Source organism: Rhodotorula paludigena, assembly GCF_050403205.1.
Source record: "Rhodotorula paludigena JCM10292 DNA, Rt_paludigena_JCM10292v1_ctg1, whole genome shotgun sequence".
NCBI classification, from domain to species: Eukaryota; Fungi; Basidiomycota; class Microbotryomycetes; order Sporidiobolales; family Sporidiobolaceae; genus Rhodotorula; species Rhodotorula paludigena.
Window position 1 is genome coordinate 326465 of NW_027481457.1, and position 16281 is coordinate 342745.

General features: G+C 63.3%; 8 protein-coding genes across 8 annotated transcripts; 2 read left to right on the forward strand and 6 right to left on the reverse strand.

Annotated features, from left to right (window-relative positions):
* Positions 1 to 132: 132 nt before the first annotated feature.
* JCM10292_001991 (uncharacterized protein) lies at positions 133 to 2103 on the reverse strand (the record flags this gene model as incomplete). Its single annotated transcript, XM_076645412.1, has 9 exons — positions 133 to 206; positions 284 to 327; positions 392 to 544; positions 600 to 901; positions 958 to 1187; positions 1256 to 1388; positions 1456 to 1567; positions 1628 to 1765; positions 1826 to 2103. The coding sequence occupies 9 exons, from the start codon at positions 2101 to 2103 to the stop codon at positions 133 to 135; spliced, it is 1464 nt and encodes a 487-aa protein (XP_076508939.1).
* A 171-nt stretch (positions 2104 to 2274) lies between these two features.
* Positions 2275 to 4245, reverse strand: JCM10292_001992 (uncharacterized protein; the record flags this gene model as incomplete). Its single annotated transcript, XM_076645413.1, has 3 exons — positions 2275 to 2537; positions 2604 to 2662; positions 2726 to 4245. The coding sequence occupies 3 exons, from the start codon at positions 4243 to 4245 to the stop codon at positions 2275 to 2277; spliced, it is 1842 nt and encodes a 613-aa protein (XP_076508940.1).
* Positions 4246 to 4462: 217 nt separating this feature from the next.
* Positions 4463 to 5383, reverse strand: PHA2 (prephenate dehydratase PHA2; the record flags this gene model as incomplete). Its single annotated transcript, XM_076645414.1, has 5 exons — positions 4463 to 4566; positions 4631 to 4820; positions 4899 to 5110; positions 5168 to 5222; positions 5291 to 5383. 5 exons carry the CDS (start codon positions 5381 to 5383, stop codon positions 4463 to 4465), a joined length of 654 nt encoding a protein of 217 aa, XP_076508941.1.
* Positions 5384 to 5689: 306 nt separating this feature from the next.
* Positions 5690 to 7137, forward strand: JCM10292_001994 (uncharacterized protein; the record flags this gene model as incomplete). The annotated part of the gene is made up of 8 exons (XM_076645415.1): positions 5690 to 5745; positions 5811 to 6035; positions 6161 to 6244; positions 6371 to 6507; positions 6572 to 6679; positions 6744 to 6794; positions 6856 to 6951; positions 7043 to 7137. The coding sequence occupies 8 exons, from the start codon at positions 5690 to 5692 to the stop codon at positions 7135 to 7137; spliced, it is 852 nt and encodes a 283-aa protein (XP_076508942.1).
* A 235-nt stretch (positions 7138 to 7372) lies between these two features.
* HEM13 (coproporphyrinogen oxidase) lies at positions 7373 to 8876 on the reverse strand (the record flags this gene model as incomplete). Its single annotated transcript, XM_076645416.1, has 4 exons — positions 7373 to 7479; positions 7552 to 8428; positions 8487 to 8555; positions 8616 to 8876. The coding sequence occupies 4 exons, from the start codon at positions 8874 to 8876 to the stop codon at positions 7373 to 7375; spliced, it is 1314 nt and encodes a 437-aa protein (XP_076508943.1).
* A 1169-nt stretch (positions 8877 to 10045) lies between these two features.
* PET127 (Pet127p) lies at positions 10046 to 13320 on the forward strand (the record flags this gene model as incomplete). Its single annotated transcript, XM_076645417.1, has 10 exons — positions 10046 to 10264; positions 10326 to 10550; positions 10625 to 11015; positions 11075 to 11475; positions 11533 to 11601; positions 11658 to 11786; positions 11844 to 11963; positions 12018 to 12137; positions 12204 to 12269; positions 12325 to 13320. The coding sequence occupies 10 exons, from the start codon at positions 10046 to 10048 to the stop codon at positions 13318 to 13320; spliced, it is 2736 nt and encodes a 911-aa protein (XP_076508944.1).
* A 190-nt stretch (positions 13321 to 13510) lies between these two features.
* Positions 13511 to 14836, reverse strand: JCM10292_001997 (zinc-binding alcohol dehydrogenase family protein; the record flags this gene model as incomplete). The annotated part of the gene is made up of 2 exons (XM_076645418.1): positions 13511 to 14436; positions 14749 to 14836. 2 exons carry the CDS (start codon positions 14834 to 14836, stop codon positions 13511 to 13513), a joined length of 1014 nt encoding a protein of 337 aa, XP_076508945.1.
* Positions 14837 to 15071: 235 nt separating this feature from the next.
* Positions 15072 to 16214, reverse strand: JCM10292_001998 (zinc-binding alcohol dehydrogenase family protein; the record flags this gene model as incomplete). The annotated part of the gene is made up of 2 exons (XM_076645419.1): positions 15072 to 15994; positions 16127 to 16214. 2 exons carry the CDS (start codon positions 16212 to 16214, stop codon positions 15072 to 15074), a joined length of 1011 nt encoding a protein of 336 aa, XP_076508946.1.
* Between the last annotated feature and the right edge of the window lie 67 nt (positions 16215 to 16281).

The window sequence follows — 16281 nt, forward strand, 5'->3', positions numbered from 1 at the left end:
CCACGTGTTCAAGGGCTTCGGGGATCGCCAGCTGTCTCGGATCCGCCGTCGGGTCCTCTCCTCGTCCGTTCTCTCGCGCCGATAGCCGCTGCAACGAACCTGCGCAGTCTTTCATGCCAACCGCAGTCAGAGCTACGCCTGCTTGCGCGCACGAGTCCAGCCGAGACCGAGGCCTGCGAGGCCAGACAACGCTGCAGTAACGCCGACTGCCAGCAAGGCCGAGCAAGTTGACAAAAGCGGTCAGCGCAAATTGCACAGCATGACGATTATGGAGAGCACGCACCGAAAATGATCATCTTGTGGAAGCCGCGCGCGCCCCAACCGTCGCTGCGAACAAAGGTGAGAAGGTCAGACCGTCCGAGCAGTGTCGGCAGAGAACGCAAGTACGCACCCGTCGTACAGCTCGTCCGGGTTGTATAGCGCCTCGGAAACGATGGGCATGATGATGGAGCCGATTCCACGGACCACCGAGAAGAGGCAGAACGCCATGGTCGAGACGTTCGGGTTCTGCTTCGCGACGTCGCGCGCTGCCCCGCCCCAGGCTCTGTACGCACATGTATCAGTCTGCTGCGTCATCGATTGGGTGAAGCAGAACGCGCGGGACCATCTGGGCCGTCAGCGCAAAGAGCACGCCGAAGCCGTACACCTTTGCGAGCGTGTCGGCAAGTCCCCACGCCGTCAAGCTGACAAGAGCGCCAAGGAAGCCGCAGCCGACGACGGTAAGCGAGTACGAGACGTCCGTGACACGGCCCCACAGGGCGGTGCCAACTGCGGCAAGCAGGTTGAAGATGGCGAGGACGAGGTTCTGCTGCGTTGTCGACGTGGTGAAGGACGAGGCGTAGACGGGCAGGAACAATACGACCGGGAGATAGCTGAGACTGGCGAGGATGGTTGCGAGGGACTGCAGCAGAAATAAGGTCAAATGAGTGCAAAGTGATTGTGGGACGGCGCGCGCACCATCCAAAGGAAGATCGGATCGTAGAGGAACTTCAAGTCGATGGCGATCCAAGGACCGCGTTGCCCCAGTGCAGGCTTGGGTCGCGGAATACGAGGCTTCATGAGGAAGTTGGCGATCGAGAGGACGGCGGCAAGGATGAGGGCCATGACGCGGCACATCCAAGCGAAGCCAACTTTCTCAAGCAGGGCGTTCAGAATGAAGGGGAACGCAAACCCGCCAAAGCCAATGCCTGGGATCAGTAGAAAGAAGCGCAGGGGTCAGCTGTGAAGATTTTCTCGATTCGAAAGAACAACGCACCGCTCAGCACGATGCCAAAAGCCAGACCTCGCCGCACAACCCACCACTCGCTGAGGTAGATCCAGACCGGCGAAAAAAGCAGAGCGTTTCCCGTGCCCTGCAGGACTCCCTGGAGCAGGATGAGCTGCCATGCCTGTATCAAGTGGCAGTCCTCAGTCAGCCGTGGCGGAGGCGAGGAAAGGCGGGAGAGGGTGGCGCGCCTTGTTTGCCCAGCTAGCGATCAACATCGACGCCGAGGCAAGTACAACGCCGGTCCAGGTCGCAGGCTTGACCCATTCGGGGTAGCGACGGTAGCAGGTGACGATGACAGTACTGTGCGCAGGCGCGAGCGTGAGTACGCGCAGAGACGTGAAGAGAGCGGCCAGGACCGACGGGAGCATAAACATCAAGGCCAGTTGGGTGGTGCCTATAGCTGAAAGTGCGCCGACACTCTCCTGCGACCATGGCTCGTGGCTCTGGAAGTAGACGAGGAGCGTAGCGAACGCGTATGAGTAGCCGAACAAGAATGTCCTGCCGTGCAGCGACTTGTCAGTCAGGCGTGAACAGATCCCTCGACAGTCTGCCACGCACTCGAGAAGCCATGCAGCGACGACAAACTCCCAAGCTCCCCTCCCTCGATCAGCCGGAGCAAGCTCCCTTGCACCAGCCTCACCGACGTCAATCGGGCTGTCGTCGATCTCCAACGGGTCCAACGGACGCTGTGAGCCCTGCGACGCCCCATCAAAGGACATGGTCGTGTTTGCTGACGGAGACGAGATGAGAGACGGGCGATACGAAGAGGCAGTGTGCGCGGCGGGAGCGGGCGCTGGCAGCGTGGTCTGCAGCGTGGAAGCGTCTGCTCGCGACATCCTGTCCATGCAGGAGCCAGGCTGGAAGGGGAGGAGCGGCGAGATAGCAAGGGATGGACTGACTCCCCGCCCGCGACGGCGATCCCGGCCGCGGGATCCCGTGGGACCCGTCTCCCACACTGACTCGCACACCAATGCGCAAGATCAGATGTATACGTGCAGGATTGCATGCTATGCCTCATCTTCGTCGTCGTCGTCTGCACTTGCGCTCCTCTCCGGCAATCCAGAAGACTGCTGCTTCCGCTCCGACTTCTTCTGCCGCGGACGGTACGGCGCCCGTCTCTTGCCCTTGTCGCTCCGCTCCTTCCGTTGCCGCTTGACACCTGCTGCTGAGTCCGACGGAGCTGGGGCTGGCGACGAAACCGCGCGGAGCTTGCGCGACGGCCGGGAGCGGTCGATCAAGGTCGGATTGCCTGGCAGCGGGAGCTCGACGGCTGGCGCGGCACGAGTCCGTTCGCATGAGCTGCACGACACCGCAAAGACAGCGAGAATGGGCGCACGAGGCTTGTTTGACGGGCCGAAGAGGGCGACAAGCTGCTGCTCAAGCTTGGCGAGGATGCTGTAACGCGAGCGATGTCAGCATGACGAGCGGATCCGCCCCGGGAACGAGCGATGGACGCACTGCTCTGGAACACCGGTCTCTCTCGCACACGCGAGCACCTCTTCCCACCCCGGCGCAGCATTCCCGCGCTCAATGCCGCGCGCCTTGTCATCCTTGCGCGCCTCCTCGTCCCGCTTCGCCGCCGACCACAGGTCGTACGTCGGCAGCGGCTCCTTCGGCACAAAGTCGACCAGACGCGTGACGATGGACGACAAGAGCGGCGGGATGGCCGCGATGGCGGGCGGGAGCTCGTCGAGCGGCTCGTCCGCCTCGGCGAGGCTGTCGCTGTCGGAGCCCGAGCCGGAAGAGTCGGATGCGGCGGGCGATGCAGGTGCAAACGGTCCACCGGCGGAGTACGCGCTGCGTGGCTTGACGCGCTGACGAGGGAGGGGAGGGACAACGCGGGCCTGGCGCTGCGCTTCCTCGTAGGATGCGAGGAGGGCTTCGTCGAGGACGGATGAGGCGGAAGATGGGCACTCGGCGGCGTCGCTGGGGTGCGAGGACGGCCAGCGGGCCATCTTGGCGAGTGCGACCGACGAGGGAAGCGGGATGATCTCGCGACCGTCCTCGTCGAAACGCCGCTGCGCAGCATCGTCGTCTGTCGAATGGCGGCTGAGCGAGATCGGAAGCAGTGAGTTGTGAGGGTCAACTTGGTAGGTAGACGAGCGAGGCCGTCCGGGTCCGCGCCGAGCGAGAGGGCGCGGAGTCGCCGAGGGCGAGCTGGCAGCTACCTCCTCGCCATCCGCATCGTCCAAGCCCGTGCGTGTGCCCGCAGCGAACTCAAGCTCCTCGGCTTCACGACGTCGTCGCAGAGTCTCCCACTCGACGAGCGCGCGACCGAGATGCGTGCGGTCGTGCGCAACGTCGTGCAGCGCCGAGCGATAGACGCCGCGCTCGAGGCCCTGCCAGAACCGCTTGCCGCGCACGTGGCCGTCGGCGGGCAGGCGCAGCGGGTCGGCGAGGTCGAGCAGCACGCTGTCGAGCCCGAGCGAGTCGTCGTCGCCGTCGAGACTGGCGCGGAGGCGTCTCAGCTCGGCAGCGTCGTCCGCGGCGTCTTCGTCGTCAGAGCTCGGGACGTAGACCGACGTCTCGCTCGCAGGGGCGGCGATGCGCACGCGCTTCTGCACCTTGGCGTCGTTCTCGTCGTCGTCGTCGGCACCCGCCGCATCTTCGGCGCGCCCCTTCCCCTTGCGGTCCCTCCGGCGCTTCTCCCGGCGCTCCTTCTTCCTCAGCGCCTTGTCTCCAGCTTTGTCGGGCGCGCCCTTCTTCTCCCCTCCGTCCTTCTTCCTCCGCTTCTTCTCCCTCCCCTCCTTGTCACCCTCCTTCCGCGCCTTCCTACGCTTGACCTGCCCCTGCCGCGGCTCGTAGTCGTCCGTCGGGAAGTCCGAGTCCTCAAATGCGTAGCCGGCGGGCACGCGCAGGCTCGCTCTCGCCTTGGTCGCGGCGAGCTCGGCAGAGGCGCGCGGAGGAGGGCGCGCGCGCGAGGAGCGGAAGCCAGGGGCTGCTGAGGACGCGCGAGAAGTGGAAGCGACGGGCTGCATTCCTGCCAGCCCGCCGGAGCGGAAGCCAGGGAGAAGGCGAAGCGAGAGTCCGGCGGAGGCGGTGCTCGTTCGAATTGTCGCATCGCGTACTGGGCACACATTGAGTGCTCTAAGGCTTTGCAACTACGTCTCAAATGCTCAGGACACTTGCGCACAAAACACATTCGTCAAGAATTGGAAAGATGCGTTGCAAGATGCGAAAGATGCAGATTCGAATCTATGGCTCGGAAGTTGCAGAGGGATCTGCTCGCTGTGATGCAGGATATCGAGAAGGGAGAGCAACATCGGAAGGAGCGAGAACAATGAAGCGAGTGGTATTGGCTGCAGAAGCGAAACACGAGGTGAGCGGGAAAGCGCGGCAAGCGTAGCAAGGAGGTGTACGCACTTGCGCCGGCGTCCTGAATATCCGTGTCAACTGCAAGAAGGTCATACACCTCGGCGCACTTCAGAGAGCAGACGGCCAGGCTTTGCAAGTCGTTGACCGCCTCTTGCGCTGCCTGTGCGGTCGAGTTGACGGGGATGATCTCGATGCCCGGATATCGCCGCCCGAGATACTCGCGACACTGCCCGAGTCCCTGTAACGCCCGCGCAACTTCAGCATCAGCAGTCGCCTTAGATTGCGGGTCTGACTGCAGCCAACGTCGCAAACGCACCTGTTCGTGACTGTACACCCGCTTCATCTGGTTGAGATCCGCCTTCTTGTTCGCCAGGAGCGCATGCCCAATCCGCAGTGCCGTCATGCCTCGCAGCGAGAGCTGCGTTGTTCGCAGCTGCTCCATCGTTTCTGCGACTGGTCCGAACGACGAGTTCTCGATTGGCACGACGCCAAAGGCAGCGGCGGAAGTAGACACGGCGGTGAAGACGTCTACAGGGCCGAAGATGTGAGCAGGAGCAGGAGCAAAGACGCGAGAGAGGAGCTGACCGGCTATCCGAGTCCGCGGAACCAGCTCGCACGGGCCAAAGAAGTCGGTAGTTGCCTGTTTGAGGTGTGGGTCCCTCGTCAGTCCAGTCTCACAGCTGACTATGACCTTTCAGGAATGCTCACCTGGTGCGAGTAGGTGCCCAGTGGTCCGAGAAAGGCGACTCGAGGGGGAGCCGCGGATGAAGCGGACACTGCCGCTGCGGAAGGCGTCGCCATTCTGGGCGACGCGCGCGCGTGCAGGTGTGCCGAGTTGACGCGGTGCGCTGAGCGCTGTACGATCCTACCGGCGCGTGTGTGTCGCGAGCGAGAGACGCGATCGAGGATGAACTGATGAGGTCGAGGGAGACGAGCACAGCAGCTCGAGACGGGCTGACACAAGCAGAGTGCGTTCCTGTGGACCTAGGCTAGCGTTCTAGCGAAGCCTTGTCCCGTCCTGCAGTTGTGCGAGGTTATCGCCGTGTCCAAGGTTAGCCGACCCTCCCCTCATCCTCCTTCTCCTCGTCCTCGCTTCACCGTACAGTCATGCCTGCCACTCTGCGTCTCGAGAACAAGGTCGCCATCGTCACCGGCGGCGGAAAGTACGCCTGCACACTTTCCCGCACCCGCTCGCGCCGTCACCCGCTGACCCGGGCCCCACTCGCAGCGGCATCGGCCTCGAGACGTCGCTCGTCTTTGCCAGCGAGGGCGCGCACGTCGTCGCAGCCGACATCAACGAGGACGCTGCGAAGCGCGCCGTCGAGCTCATCCAGCAGCAGTTCCCCGACGCACCAAAGGCCATCGCCGTAAAGTGCGATGTGTCCAAGGAGGCCGACATCAAGCAGATGGTCGCAACCGCCGTCGAGACCTTCGGCAGGCTCGATGTCATGTTGTGCGTCGCCTTCCCTTCCGACTATCGTTTCCCGCTCGGCCGAGGTACTGATGTCGCCTTCGATCCCTATCGTCCATCCCATCTGTCGGCTTGCTGCTGCTCTATCATCGCCGAACTCATCGCAGCAACAATGCCGGTATCATGCACTCGCAGGACGACAACGCGCTCAACACGGAGGAGCGCATTTGGGACTTGACGATGAACAGTGCGTCCAGACATTTGCGCTCGCAAGCTGCATGCTGATTGACCTTTCCTCACGCAGTGTGAGCTAGAACCTGCACTGGCATGGCGTGCTGCCAGCGGTCTCGAAAAGCTGACTGTTCTCGCCTCTGCAGCAACCTGAAGGGCGTCTGGTGGGGCTGCAAGTACGCCATCGAGGCGATGCGCAAGAACCCGGGAGGCAGCAAGGGCTCGATCATCAACACGGCTTCGTTCGTCGCCATCCTCGGTGCCGCAACGCCGCAGCTCGCTTGTGCGTCCCGATCGCGCGATGTTTCGAGGGTCGCAGGCTGATTTAGTCGCTCGGTCCAACGCAGACACCGCCTCGAAGGGTGCCGTCCTCGCCATGACTCGCGAGCTCGCCGTCGTGCACGCCCGCGAGGGTATCCGCATCAACTCGCTGTGCCCTGGCCCGCTCGAGACCAGTGCGTTCGGTCTCTGTCCCAGCATCGCTGATTTCCCACCACTGACCTTTCCCGCGCTCACCAGAGCTCCTGATGGACTTCCTCGACACACCCGAAAAGAAGAACCGTCGTCTCGGTACGAATCGATCCGCTCTTTCATGCGCCACCTTCGAGAAGCTGACCGCTCCCCCGCTCAGTGCACGTCCCGATGGGTCGGTTCGGCAAGGCGGTCGAGCAGGCCAAGGGTGTCTTGTTCCTCGCTTCGGACGACAGCAGCTTCGTCACCGGTACCGGTGCGTTTATTCCGCTTATGCCTTGACCCGCTCTCCGCTTCCGCTTAGCCTTCCTCCGTCAATTTACTGATGCGGAATCGACCGTTTGCAGACTTCAAGGTCGACGGCGGTATCTGCGCGGCGTACGTTACCCCCGAGGGCGAGCCGTCGCTCGCGGCGCCGCAGAACCTCGCGCCCGAGGCGTAGACCAACTCCTTCTCTCCTGTCTTTCCAATTGCATGCATTTCTGCCAATTTTCGAAGGCGAGAGGACGCTGCTCAAGCTGCCCATTTCGGGCGAGACAGGAAAGATGCTGCGTTGCGAGGTACTGATGCGACGAAGGCATGCGGGGTTGTGAGCGGAAGGAACGATACGGGCGCGACAACGGCGACGAAAGGCTCTATACAACAGTGAAAGGAAACAGACACGATGGGGAGTACGATCACGCCCACTCGCGCGGCTGCTTGAGGATGTCGAGGAGCTCCTTCTCACGCGTACCGTCCTGCGTGCCCACCTCGGGCTCGTACTCCCATCGCGAGGTGAGCGGCACTAAGCGTGGGAGAGAAAAGGTCAGAATGGATGCGCGCGAGAGGAGAAGTGACGAGAAGGGGAGAAACGCACGGCTCATCAGGATGCTCTCGGTACGCGGCTCCTTCATAGCAAGGCCAAACTTGGTCCCGCGGTCGTACACGAGGTTGAACTCGACGTAGCGGCCCCTCCGCAGCTGCTGCCAGCGCTTCTCCTCCTCGGTGAACGGCTGGTCCTTGCGGCGCTCGACGATCGGGTAGTACGCCGGCAAGTAGGCGTTGGAGCAGTCGCGCACAAACGCAAAGATCTTCTCCGGGTCGCGGTCGCTCAGGTCGTCGAAGAAGATGCCGCCGACGCCGCGCGTCTCTTGCCGGTGCGGGATGTAGAAGTACTCGTCGCACCACTTTTTGAATCGCGCGTAGTACGACGGGTCGTGCGCGTCGCACGCGCGCTTGTACTCGCCGTGGAACGCGCGCGCGTCGTCCTCGTACAGGTAGGACGGGGTGAGATCGGTCCCGCCGCCGAACCACCATGCCTTGGGCTCGCCGTTGGGGTCCTTGGGGTCCTGGATTTCAAAGTAGCGGTAGTTGAAGTGGATCGTCGGCGCGTGCGGGTTGCGCGGGTGCACGACGAGCGAGCACCCGGCGACAAAGTACGGCAGCTCGGACTCGCCGTCCCACCAGTCGAAGCGCTCGGCGCGCATCTGGCGCACGGCCGGGACCGAGAGGGTCGACTTGATGACCGAGATGTTGCACCCGGCCTTTTCGAACGTCTCGCCGTCCTGCAGCACGCGCGAGTCGCCGAAACCCTTGGACGCGTCGCGCAGGTAGTACGACGACTTGAACTTCTTGCCCGACGGCTCGAGCTCCTCGAGCGCCGTACAAATGGTCGATTGCAGCGACTTGATGTGGTGGATCATGCGTAGCCGCATCGGAATGGACGCGTCGTCGAGATCGATCGTGTTGACCGGCTGTGCATTAAAGGTCAGTATGTAGGCGATCTAGGCGAGAGAGGCAGAGAGTGCGCACAACGAAGGAAGGTCGCCCGTTCTCCAACGGCGCCGTTTTCTGCTCATTGCACTCCAGGGGGTCGAGGGGCTGTGTGCACGGGCCGTCAGCGCGCGAGGTGGTAGTGGGCGGTGCGCGGAAGGAACGCACCGACCTGGAGAGCGAGACGGCGGCAGTCGCGGTTGCGAGACCGGCAGCGGCAGTGACCGACATTGCGATGCGCAGCGGAGTGGTACTTGAGCGTGCAGAGGAGCTGGTCGAATAGGGTGCGGGCGCTCCTGCTGTTCGGCGGGGCTGCGGGATGCGGTGCAGGCGGGGAGAGGGCAGGTGTTTGCTACCTCGAGCGGCGCGGGCAAGGTGTGCGAGTCCTGGGGACGCAGGAAAAGCAGGAACAGAGACGGCGCGGAGCATGGCGGGCACTCTGGGCGGTGCCGAGGGTCAGCGCAACGGAGAGAAGGTCGGAAGGACGATGAAGGCCACGGCCGCTCTCCCACTGCGTGCCTCGCCCGGCCTGGCCAGAAGGCTCGTGTTCTTCTGCGCCAGGCACAGCGACGCGCACGTACCCCGGCGCCGCTTTTGCCTTCGCTCCCGCCCTTCCCTTCTGCGTCTTCTCCGCTCCCAGCCGATTCTGCCGCTTCCGCTGACACGGTCTCGCCTTCCTGGCGCGTCAGATGCGGCGAGTGGGCTCACAGTAGCTCAGAGATCGAGGGCAATTCAGACCGATCCTTGCCGGTGCGCCGAGAAACTCGCGATCGCGTCCATCGCTTCTTTGGAGGAGATGAACGCGGAAGCGAGCAGCAGACCCCCAGTCGGGGCAAGAGGGTGGGTCAACCGCACTGCACTGTCTGTAATCCATACACTTTGCCATATTCAAGGTCTCGGGATGTCTGCGAGAGAGCGCGAGCGGTCCCCTCGAGCTCAGCCAAGTTGTGCCGGGTCGAAGGTCTCGTCTCCCCGCTGCCTTCGTCGCACGCCAGAGCTGCAGTGCACGACGATGCAGGCTCTGCAAGCCGCGCTGAGAAGCGCTCCGCTGCGACGCCGCTCTGCGCCCCCATCCTGGACTCCCCGGACCTTCTCGACAGCGTCCGTCTCGCTCCTGCACGACTCGCCTGTCCTGCAGGCCGGCAAGAGGTCGCCGGCATTTCTCAAGCGTCTCAAGCAGCGGCAGCGTGATGCCCGGGCGCGGGAACAGGCTGCCGCCGATGCCTCGCAAGTCTCGTCCGCCGACACAGCCATATCGGCACCGACTCCGCCAGCAGATTCTGCCGACACGGATGCTTCGGCTTCCGTCAAGCCGTCGAGCGGCTCGCCGGCGATTCACATTCCCGGACCTGCGGACCGCGAGAGGCTCATCCTCCGGCGGGTCGCACAAGAACGAGCTGCGGACAATCGCCGACAACAGGGGAAGATTCACAAAGCCTACAAAGACTTTGTGAAGGAGCAGAACGAGGCAAAGGCTTCGCAGGCGGTCTCAGCGGCGGCTTCCGTACGTACTCTTCCCTTCTTGGCGTGCTGCACGCATAGTCGAGCTGACCAGCCCCTGTACACACCCATTATCGTCGACGGCGTCTCCACCTTCCATGCTCCAAATCATGCACGATCTCAAGGCCAAGCCGCCGCTTTCGCCAGAAGAGCAGGAATTGCTCCAGCGTGTCAAGACGCTCCGCAAGACCCTTCGCGACCTGGAACAGCTCCTCAAGCCCTGGGACGAGCTCACTGACGAGCAGCGCGTGGCGGAGGTTCGGCGGATCGAGGAGAAGCGCAGGCGAAAGAGGAAGGGGAAGGGGAAGGCGGTTGCGGTATGCCGTCCTATTCGTCTCTGCGGCCCGCAGCGCTGATGCCTGCCGGATCGCGTAGCAGACGCACGCCGACTCCACGCCAGCTGCTGAGTCGGCCGATGCGGCGGCAGATCCGCTGGCGGGCGCCCTCGAAGTCGGTCCAGACGCCTCGAACCGCCCAGACTCCTTCGACGGCGCTGTCGCCACGGCAAGAGAGATGACCGTCGACGAGGTCAAGGCGCAGCTCGCGGACAGCAAGTATATGCTGGACATCAAGAACGCGTGGCCGTCGCGCCTGAGCAGCTTGGTGTGTACCCGCTTGTCCTGTTCTCCTCGCCAGTCCCGCCAGCTCACAACCTCGAACGCCCCCTTCCCACTCAGCGCAAGAGTGAGACTATTTCCCGCGCGCAGCTCAAGACGACGGAGCGGGCGTTCCAACGCTCGATCGAAGCTTCTCGCGCGGCGGCGCGGGAGAAGGCGAAGGAGAAGACGGAGGCGTCCGCCGACAAGGCGGCCGAGCCTCTGCACCGCCTCATCAGCGAGGCAGTCGGCACCGGGCGCGAGGGCATGCCCGCCGAAGCGTCTCGGTCAGCGGAGCCGCGCCAGCCTGCCGAGCAGGATGGGCAGAGCACTGCCGGTCCTGCTCAGCGTGTCGAGCCGCCACACGTGGCGTTCTCGCGGGCAAAGGAGCGCGACGAGCGTGCACGGGAGGAGCGACGACCAGTTGGGCGGATTGCTCGCGCGAGGATGGCACGCAGGTCTGAAGACTCAGGTGAGTACCTCTTGTTCGCTTCGCATACACGCTTTGCTCACGCCGTCTCGATCTAGCAGATTCGTATGCGAACCACCCCGCCCTCCGCCGCGAGCCGCACACATTCCAGTCGGTCCCGCAGCGCGACCTGTCGTCCTACCAGTACAAGCTATCGCCCTCGTCGACGCCCTTCACGCCGCACCCTTCGCCACTCGGCGACGTCCCCGTCGCAACGCTCGCTCACTCGCTCGACCGCGTCCTGTTCAACCCAGGCGTGCACTTCCTGCGCGACCCGCGCACGGGCGTGTACAATTTTGCGCGCGACACGCTCGAGAACGTGCCCAAGGTCGCCGAGTTCGAGTTTGGCAAGCTCCCGCAGTATGTCACGAGCTCGCGGGACGAGACGCTCAAGGGGATTGCCGAGTCGGAGGGGAGGATGTTTGTCGGCAGTACGAGTTCGACGATTGGCATGCTCTGTCAGGTGCGCATACCGGTCTCGATTGCCTGAGACGCGCGACTCACTCCCTGGTGAATGCAGATCTACTTCTGGCTGAGTAAGGGCAAGCTGCTGAACACCGGCATGCTGAGCGAGGACTTCCGTCATCTCGTGCGGTTCCTTCCGATGCCTCGATGCTCCGTACCTAACAGGAGTCGCGCTTGCAGGACCGCACCTTCAGCATGGGTCAGCGTCTTCCCGCTTCGGTCGTCTTGCGCCACGACAACGGGCGCTACAGCGTGGACGCCGACAAGTCGTTCGATTCGGCGATCGAGCAGAACATCCTCGCCCACTACGTTCGTCCATCCCTGCTAGTCTGTCGCAGGTTTCACGGCTAATGTTGCTTCTCGCAGGGCCACCTCATGGAGAAGCTCCTCACCACTGAGGCGACCGAGTTCAAGCGCTTCCTCAAGGGAAGCGACGACCCTGCTCCTTCTGAGGCAGACCATCGCCAAGCGTACCACTATGGCCTTGTACGCGTTCCTTCACATGCTCTGCGACGTGAGGCTGACGGCCTCTTTCTGCAGACGGACCACATGGTGCTGCGCTCGCAACTCGATGCGCACAACTCGCATCTGCCGAACAAGACATTCGATTTGAAGACGCGCGGCACGGTCGCCATCCGACAGGACCGCCTCAACTACGAGGTTCGTGCTTGTGATCGAGCTTGAGCACACTCTGCCGAACGCGACTGATGGGTTCGCTGTCTACAGGAGGGAGCCGGCTATCGCCTCGACCGCCTGCGCGGGTCGTGGGAATCGTTCGAGCGCGAGTACTACGTCCGTATCCGCTCTCGTCACTCTGCGAGCGATACGCTCACGCCGCGCTCTGCAGGACCTCATCCGCTCGGCGTTCCTCAAGTACCAGTTCCAGGCGCGCATCGGCTGCATGGACGGAATCTTCGTCGCGTATCACTCGACGGCGCGGTTCTATGGCTTCCAGTACATCCCGATCAACGAGATGGACGAGGCGCTGTTCGGCAACTCGGACACAGGCGACCAGGTGTTCCACCTCGCGCTCGGCGTGCTTGAGACGCTCCTCCAGCGCGCCGCCGCATGCTATCCCGGCGAGAGCGTCAACGTGACATGGGCGGCCGACGTCGAAGAGGACGTCTTGCGCGTCTTCGTCGCGCGGCAGAGCGATGTCGAGGCCGTAGAGCGCGAGGAGACGATCAACGCGGTCGAGGGCGCTGCCAAGGCGGACGAGTCGAAGAAGGACCGCGACGACCCGCCGGCAATCCCGATGACGCTTCTCGAGGTGCGCGGGACCAACTACGTCGACGGCGTCGCACAGAGGGACCCGGTCACGATTGAGGAGCCTGCGCCCGTCGACCCGGCCGAGGTCGACCCCGACGCACCGGGCGAGGTCTCGCTCGATGAGCTACCGCAGCAACAATCGGCTGTCTGGCAGGTGGGCTTCGACATTGTCGCGTCGTCGACAAAGAACCTCGAAGAGGCGCTCCCGCGCGGGAGCCCTGTCGTGCCTCCTCTGCAGGTCGCTGCCCTCTTTGCCGCGACGCGCCGCACCCAGCGCATGTTCTCGGCGCTGTACCTCCCGACGGGTGTCTCGCCCGCCGACGTTGCGCAGGCGCAGAAGCGCGCCGCAAAGGAAGGCGTCGAGCTGGATCCGTCCGACCTCGCCGTGCGCTTCCCGCTCGAGGAAGGCGTCGAGTACATCGGGCCGTCGAAGACGGTGTCGAGGCTGCGGAAGATGGCGCGCGAGGGACAGGGGCGGACGCGCGTGGTCGAGGAGTTGCACAGGAAGGAGGGCGAGGGCGGAAAGGAGGTTGTGGTCGAGGTGCGGTCAGAGGTGATTGAGCGTGAGGTCTGACGACTGGCGAATGATGTTCCCTTCTTGTTGTTTCTCGTAGCACTGTGCCGCCTCACATCTCGCATCATCGTCTTGCATTTTGCCCCCTTCCATACCTCCAGTTCTCTCGTGGTCTGTCAGCAAGGAAAGCAGAGAGATGTCAAAAACTGCCGTCACTTCGCTTTATTGCTCTATGAACACGTTCGGTGGTCTACGCCAGACCCGGCGTCTCGGCGATGCGGTAGACGAACTTCTCGCCCCTCGCCTCGCCCTGCTGCAAGCGCCTCAAGCCCTCCTTGACGCCCTCAAGTCCGCCAGGGATGACGGTCACCTTTTGCGCCTTGAACTCGCCCTTCTCCATTGCCTCGCCGACGTAGTCGTACCACTTTTCGGCAAAGTCCGAGTCCTCGCCGTACGCGGTGGCGACCAGCGTGCGCTGCTGACGAATGTTGGACGGGAGGAAGCCGAGCACCTCCTCGTTGAGTGGGAGGACGTAGGTGTAGGCACCACCCGAGGGCTTGAGCACGTCAAGGCAGACCTCCGGCGTGTTCCCCTCGGAAACGGCGTCGTAGATGTAGTGAACGCCCTGCCCGCCATTCGACGCTTTGATCTCCTTGACGAGGTCCGCGTTTGACTTGTTGCGGTAGTCGATGACCTCATCTGCGCCGTACTGCTTCGGCACATCCTGCGACGAGCCGGCGACAGCGACGACGTGCAAGCCTGCCAGCTTGGCAAGCTGGATCACGTAGACTCCGACGGTCGTGGCGCCACCGTAGACGAGGAGTGCGCCGTCGCGTGCGCCGTCTGCCCCAGGCTCGGGGTAGCGGAGGCGCTTGAAGAGGCCGACGGCGGCAGTTCCGTACGCGAGCGGAAGCGCGGCAGCATCCTCGAACGAGGTCTTGTCGCCAAGCCTGAACGCCGTGTTGGACGGCGATACCGAGTACTCGGCATAGGCGCCGTACTTGTCGTCAGTCTTCATCATGGTGAAGGCGGCGACCTTGTCTCCTTTCTTGAACTTGGTAATACCGTCGCCGACGGCTTCGACGTAGCCAGCGACGTCGTTGCCCTCGACGGCAGTGTACGGTGCCATGTAAAGGGGAATCTTCCAGTCCTTCGGGTTTGAGGAGACGGCGACATCTGCGAGCAAGAAGGACCAGGTCAGCATTGCTCGTTCCTCTTCATGGCTCAGTGTCTGTATTTGGTCGTCTTCTTGAACTCCGTCTATTCCAGCGCCCTCGTACGAAGTCGCCCGGAGGCGCGCCCAACCCTTCACACCCCCCACCATCGCAGTAAGCCGGGCGTCGAGTGTGTGATTCGCCCCGACCGGATCAAGCACTATGATCGCCGGCCAGATACAAGCGCAGCTCCACCATGCTCGTTGGCGAGATGCAGAGCGCTCGAGCCCTTCGAGTAGCGGCAGTGACGAGAGTCCGAGGAAGATGAGCGCACTCTTGATGAGGACCTCGCCGGGGCCAGGCGTCGGAATGGGGCGGTCGATGAGCTCGCGGCCTTCCTTCGAGACGAGTACAGCCTTCATAGCGGTAGCGGTGTGGATGTGAGGAGTGGGAGCGAGAGGGAACGACGTCGACGCTTCCGGACCGGGGTCCGAGTCGGCCAGCGCGGCCAGCGGCCAGCAACTCTCGGACACGCCATGTCCGCATCATCGCCTTGCATTTTGCCCCTTTCATCCCTCCGGTCTCTCGCGGTTTTTTCAGCATGAGCGAGGTGTTTAACCATGCTGCCTTAGTGCTCTATACAACAACAACGGATTTCTACGCGAGGCCCGGCGTCTCGGCAATGCGGTAAACGTACTTCTCGCCCCTCGCCTCGCCCGCCTCTAGGCGCCTGAGGCCCTCCTTGACGCCCTCGAGCCCGCCAGGGATGACCGTGACCTTTTGCGCCTTGAACTCGCCCTTCTCCATTGCCTCGCCGACGTAGGCGTACCACTTCTCGGCGAAGTCCGAGTGCTCGCCGTAGGTCTCCGCGCAGGCCGTCTGCTTGCGACGGACGTTGGACGGCATGGACGCGAACTTGTCGTCGTCGAGAGGAAGCACATAGGTGTAGACACCGCCAGCGGGCTTGAGCGCGTCGAGACAGGTCGCCGTCGTGTCGCCCTCGGTGACGGCGTCGTAGATGTAGTGGACGCCCTTCCCGCCGTTCGACGTCTTGATGGCGTTGACGAGCTCCTCGTTCGACTTGTTACGGTAGTCGATGACCTCGTCTGCGCCGTACTGCTTCGGAACATCCTGCGACGAGCCGGCGATGGCGACGACGTGCAAGCCCGCCAGCTTGGCAAGCTGGATCACGTAGACGCCGACAGTCGTGGCACCGCCGTAGACGAGGAGCGCGCCGTCGCGCGCGCCGTCTGCGCCGGGCTCGGGGCAGCCTAGGGCCTTGAAGAGGCCGATGATGGCCGTTCCGAACGCAAGCGGAAGCGCGGAAGCGTCCTCGAACGAAGTCTTCTGGCCGAGGCGGAACGTCGTGTTGGACGGAGCGACCGAGTACTCGGCGTAGGCGCCGTACTTGTCGTCGGTCATCATGATGGTAAAGGCGGCAACCTTGTCCCCCTTCTTGTACTTGGTGACGCCTTCGCCGACGGCCTCAATGTAGCCGGCAACGTCGTTTCCTTCGATACAAGTCTGACCCAGCCAGGAGGGAACCTTCCAGTCCTTTGGATTGGACGAGACGGCGACATCTGCGAATGAGAAGGTCCAAGTGGTCAGCGTTACTCGCCGGACCGCGCGCCGCACTGCTCCATCGTGCTCGCTCGACAGCCGTAGAGCGCTCGAAGTTTTCTGAGACGGTAGTGACAGGAAGGTGGACGTACTCTTGATGAGGACCTCGCCAGGGCCAGGCGTCGGAATGGGGCGTTCGATGAGGTCGCGGCCTTCCTTCGAGACCAGTACAGCCTTCATAGCGCTAGAGCGGTGTGAGTGGTAGAAGTGAGGGAAAGGAAGTGATGTCGCCGCATCTCGGGGAGGA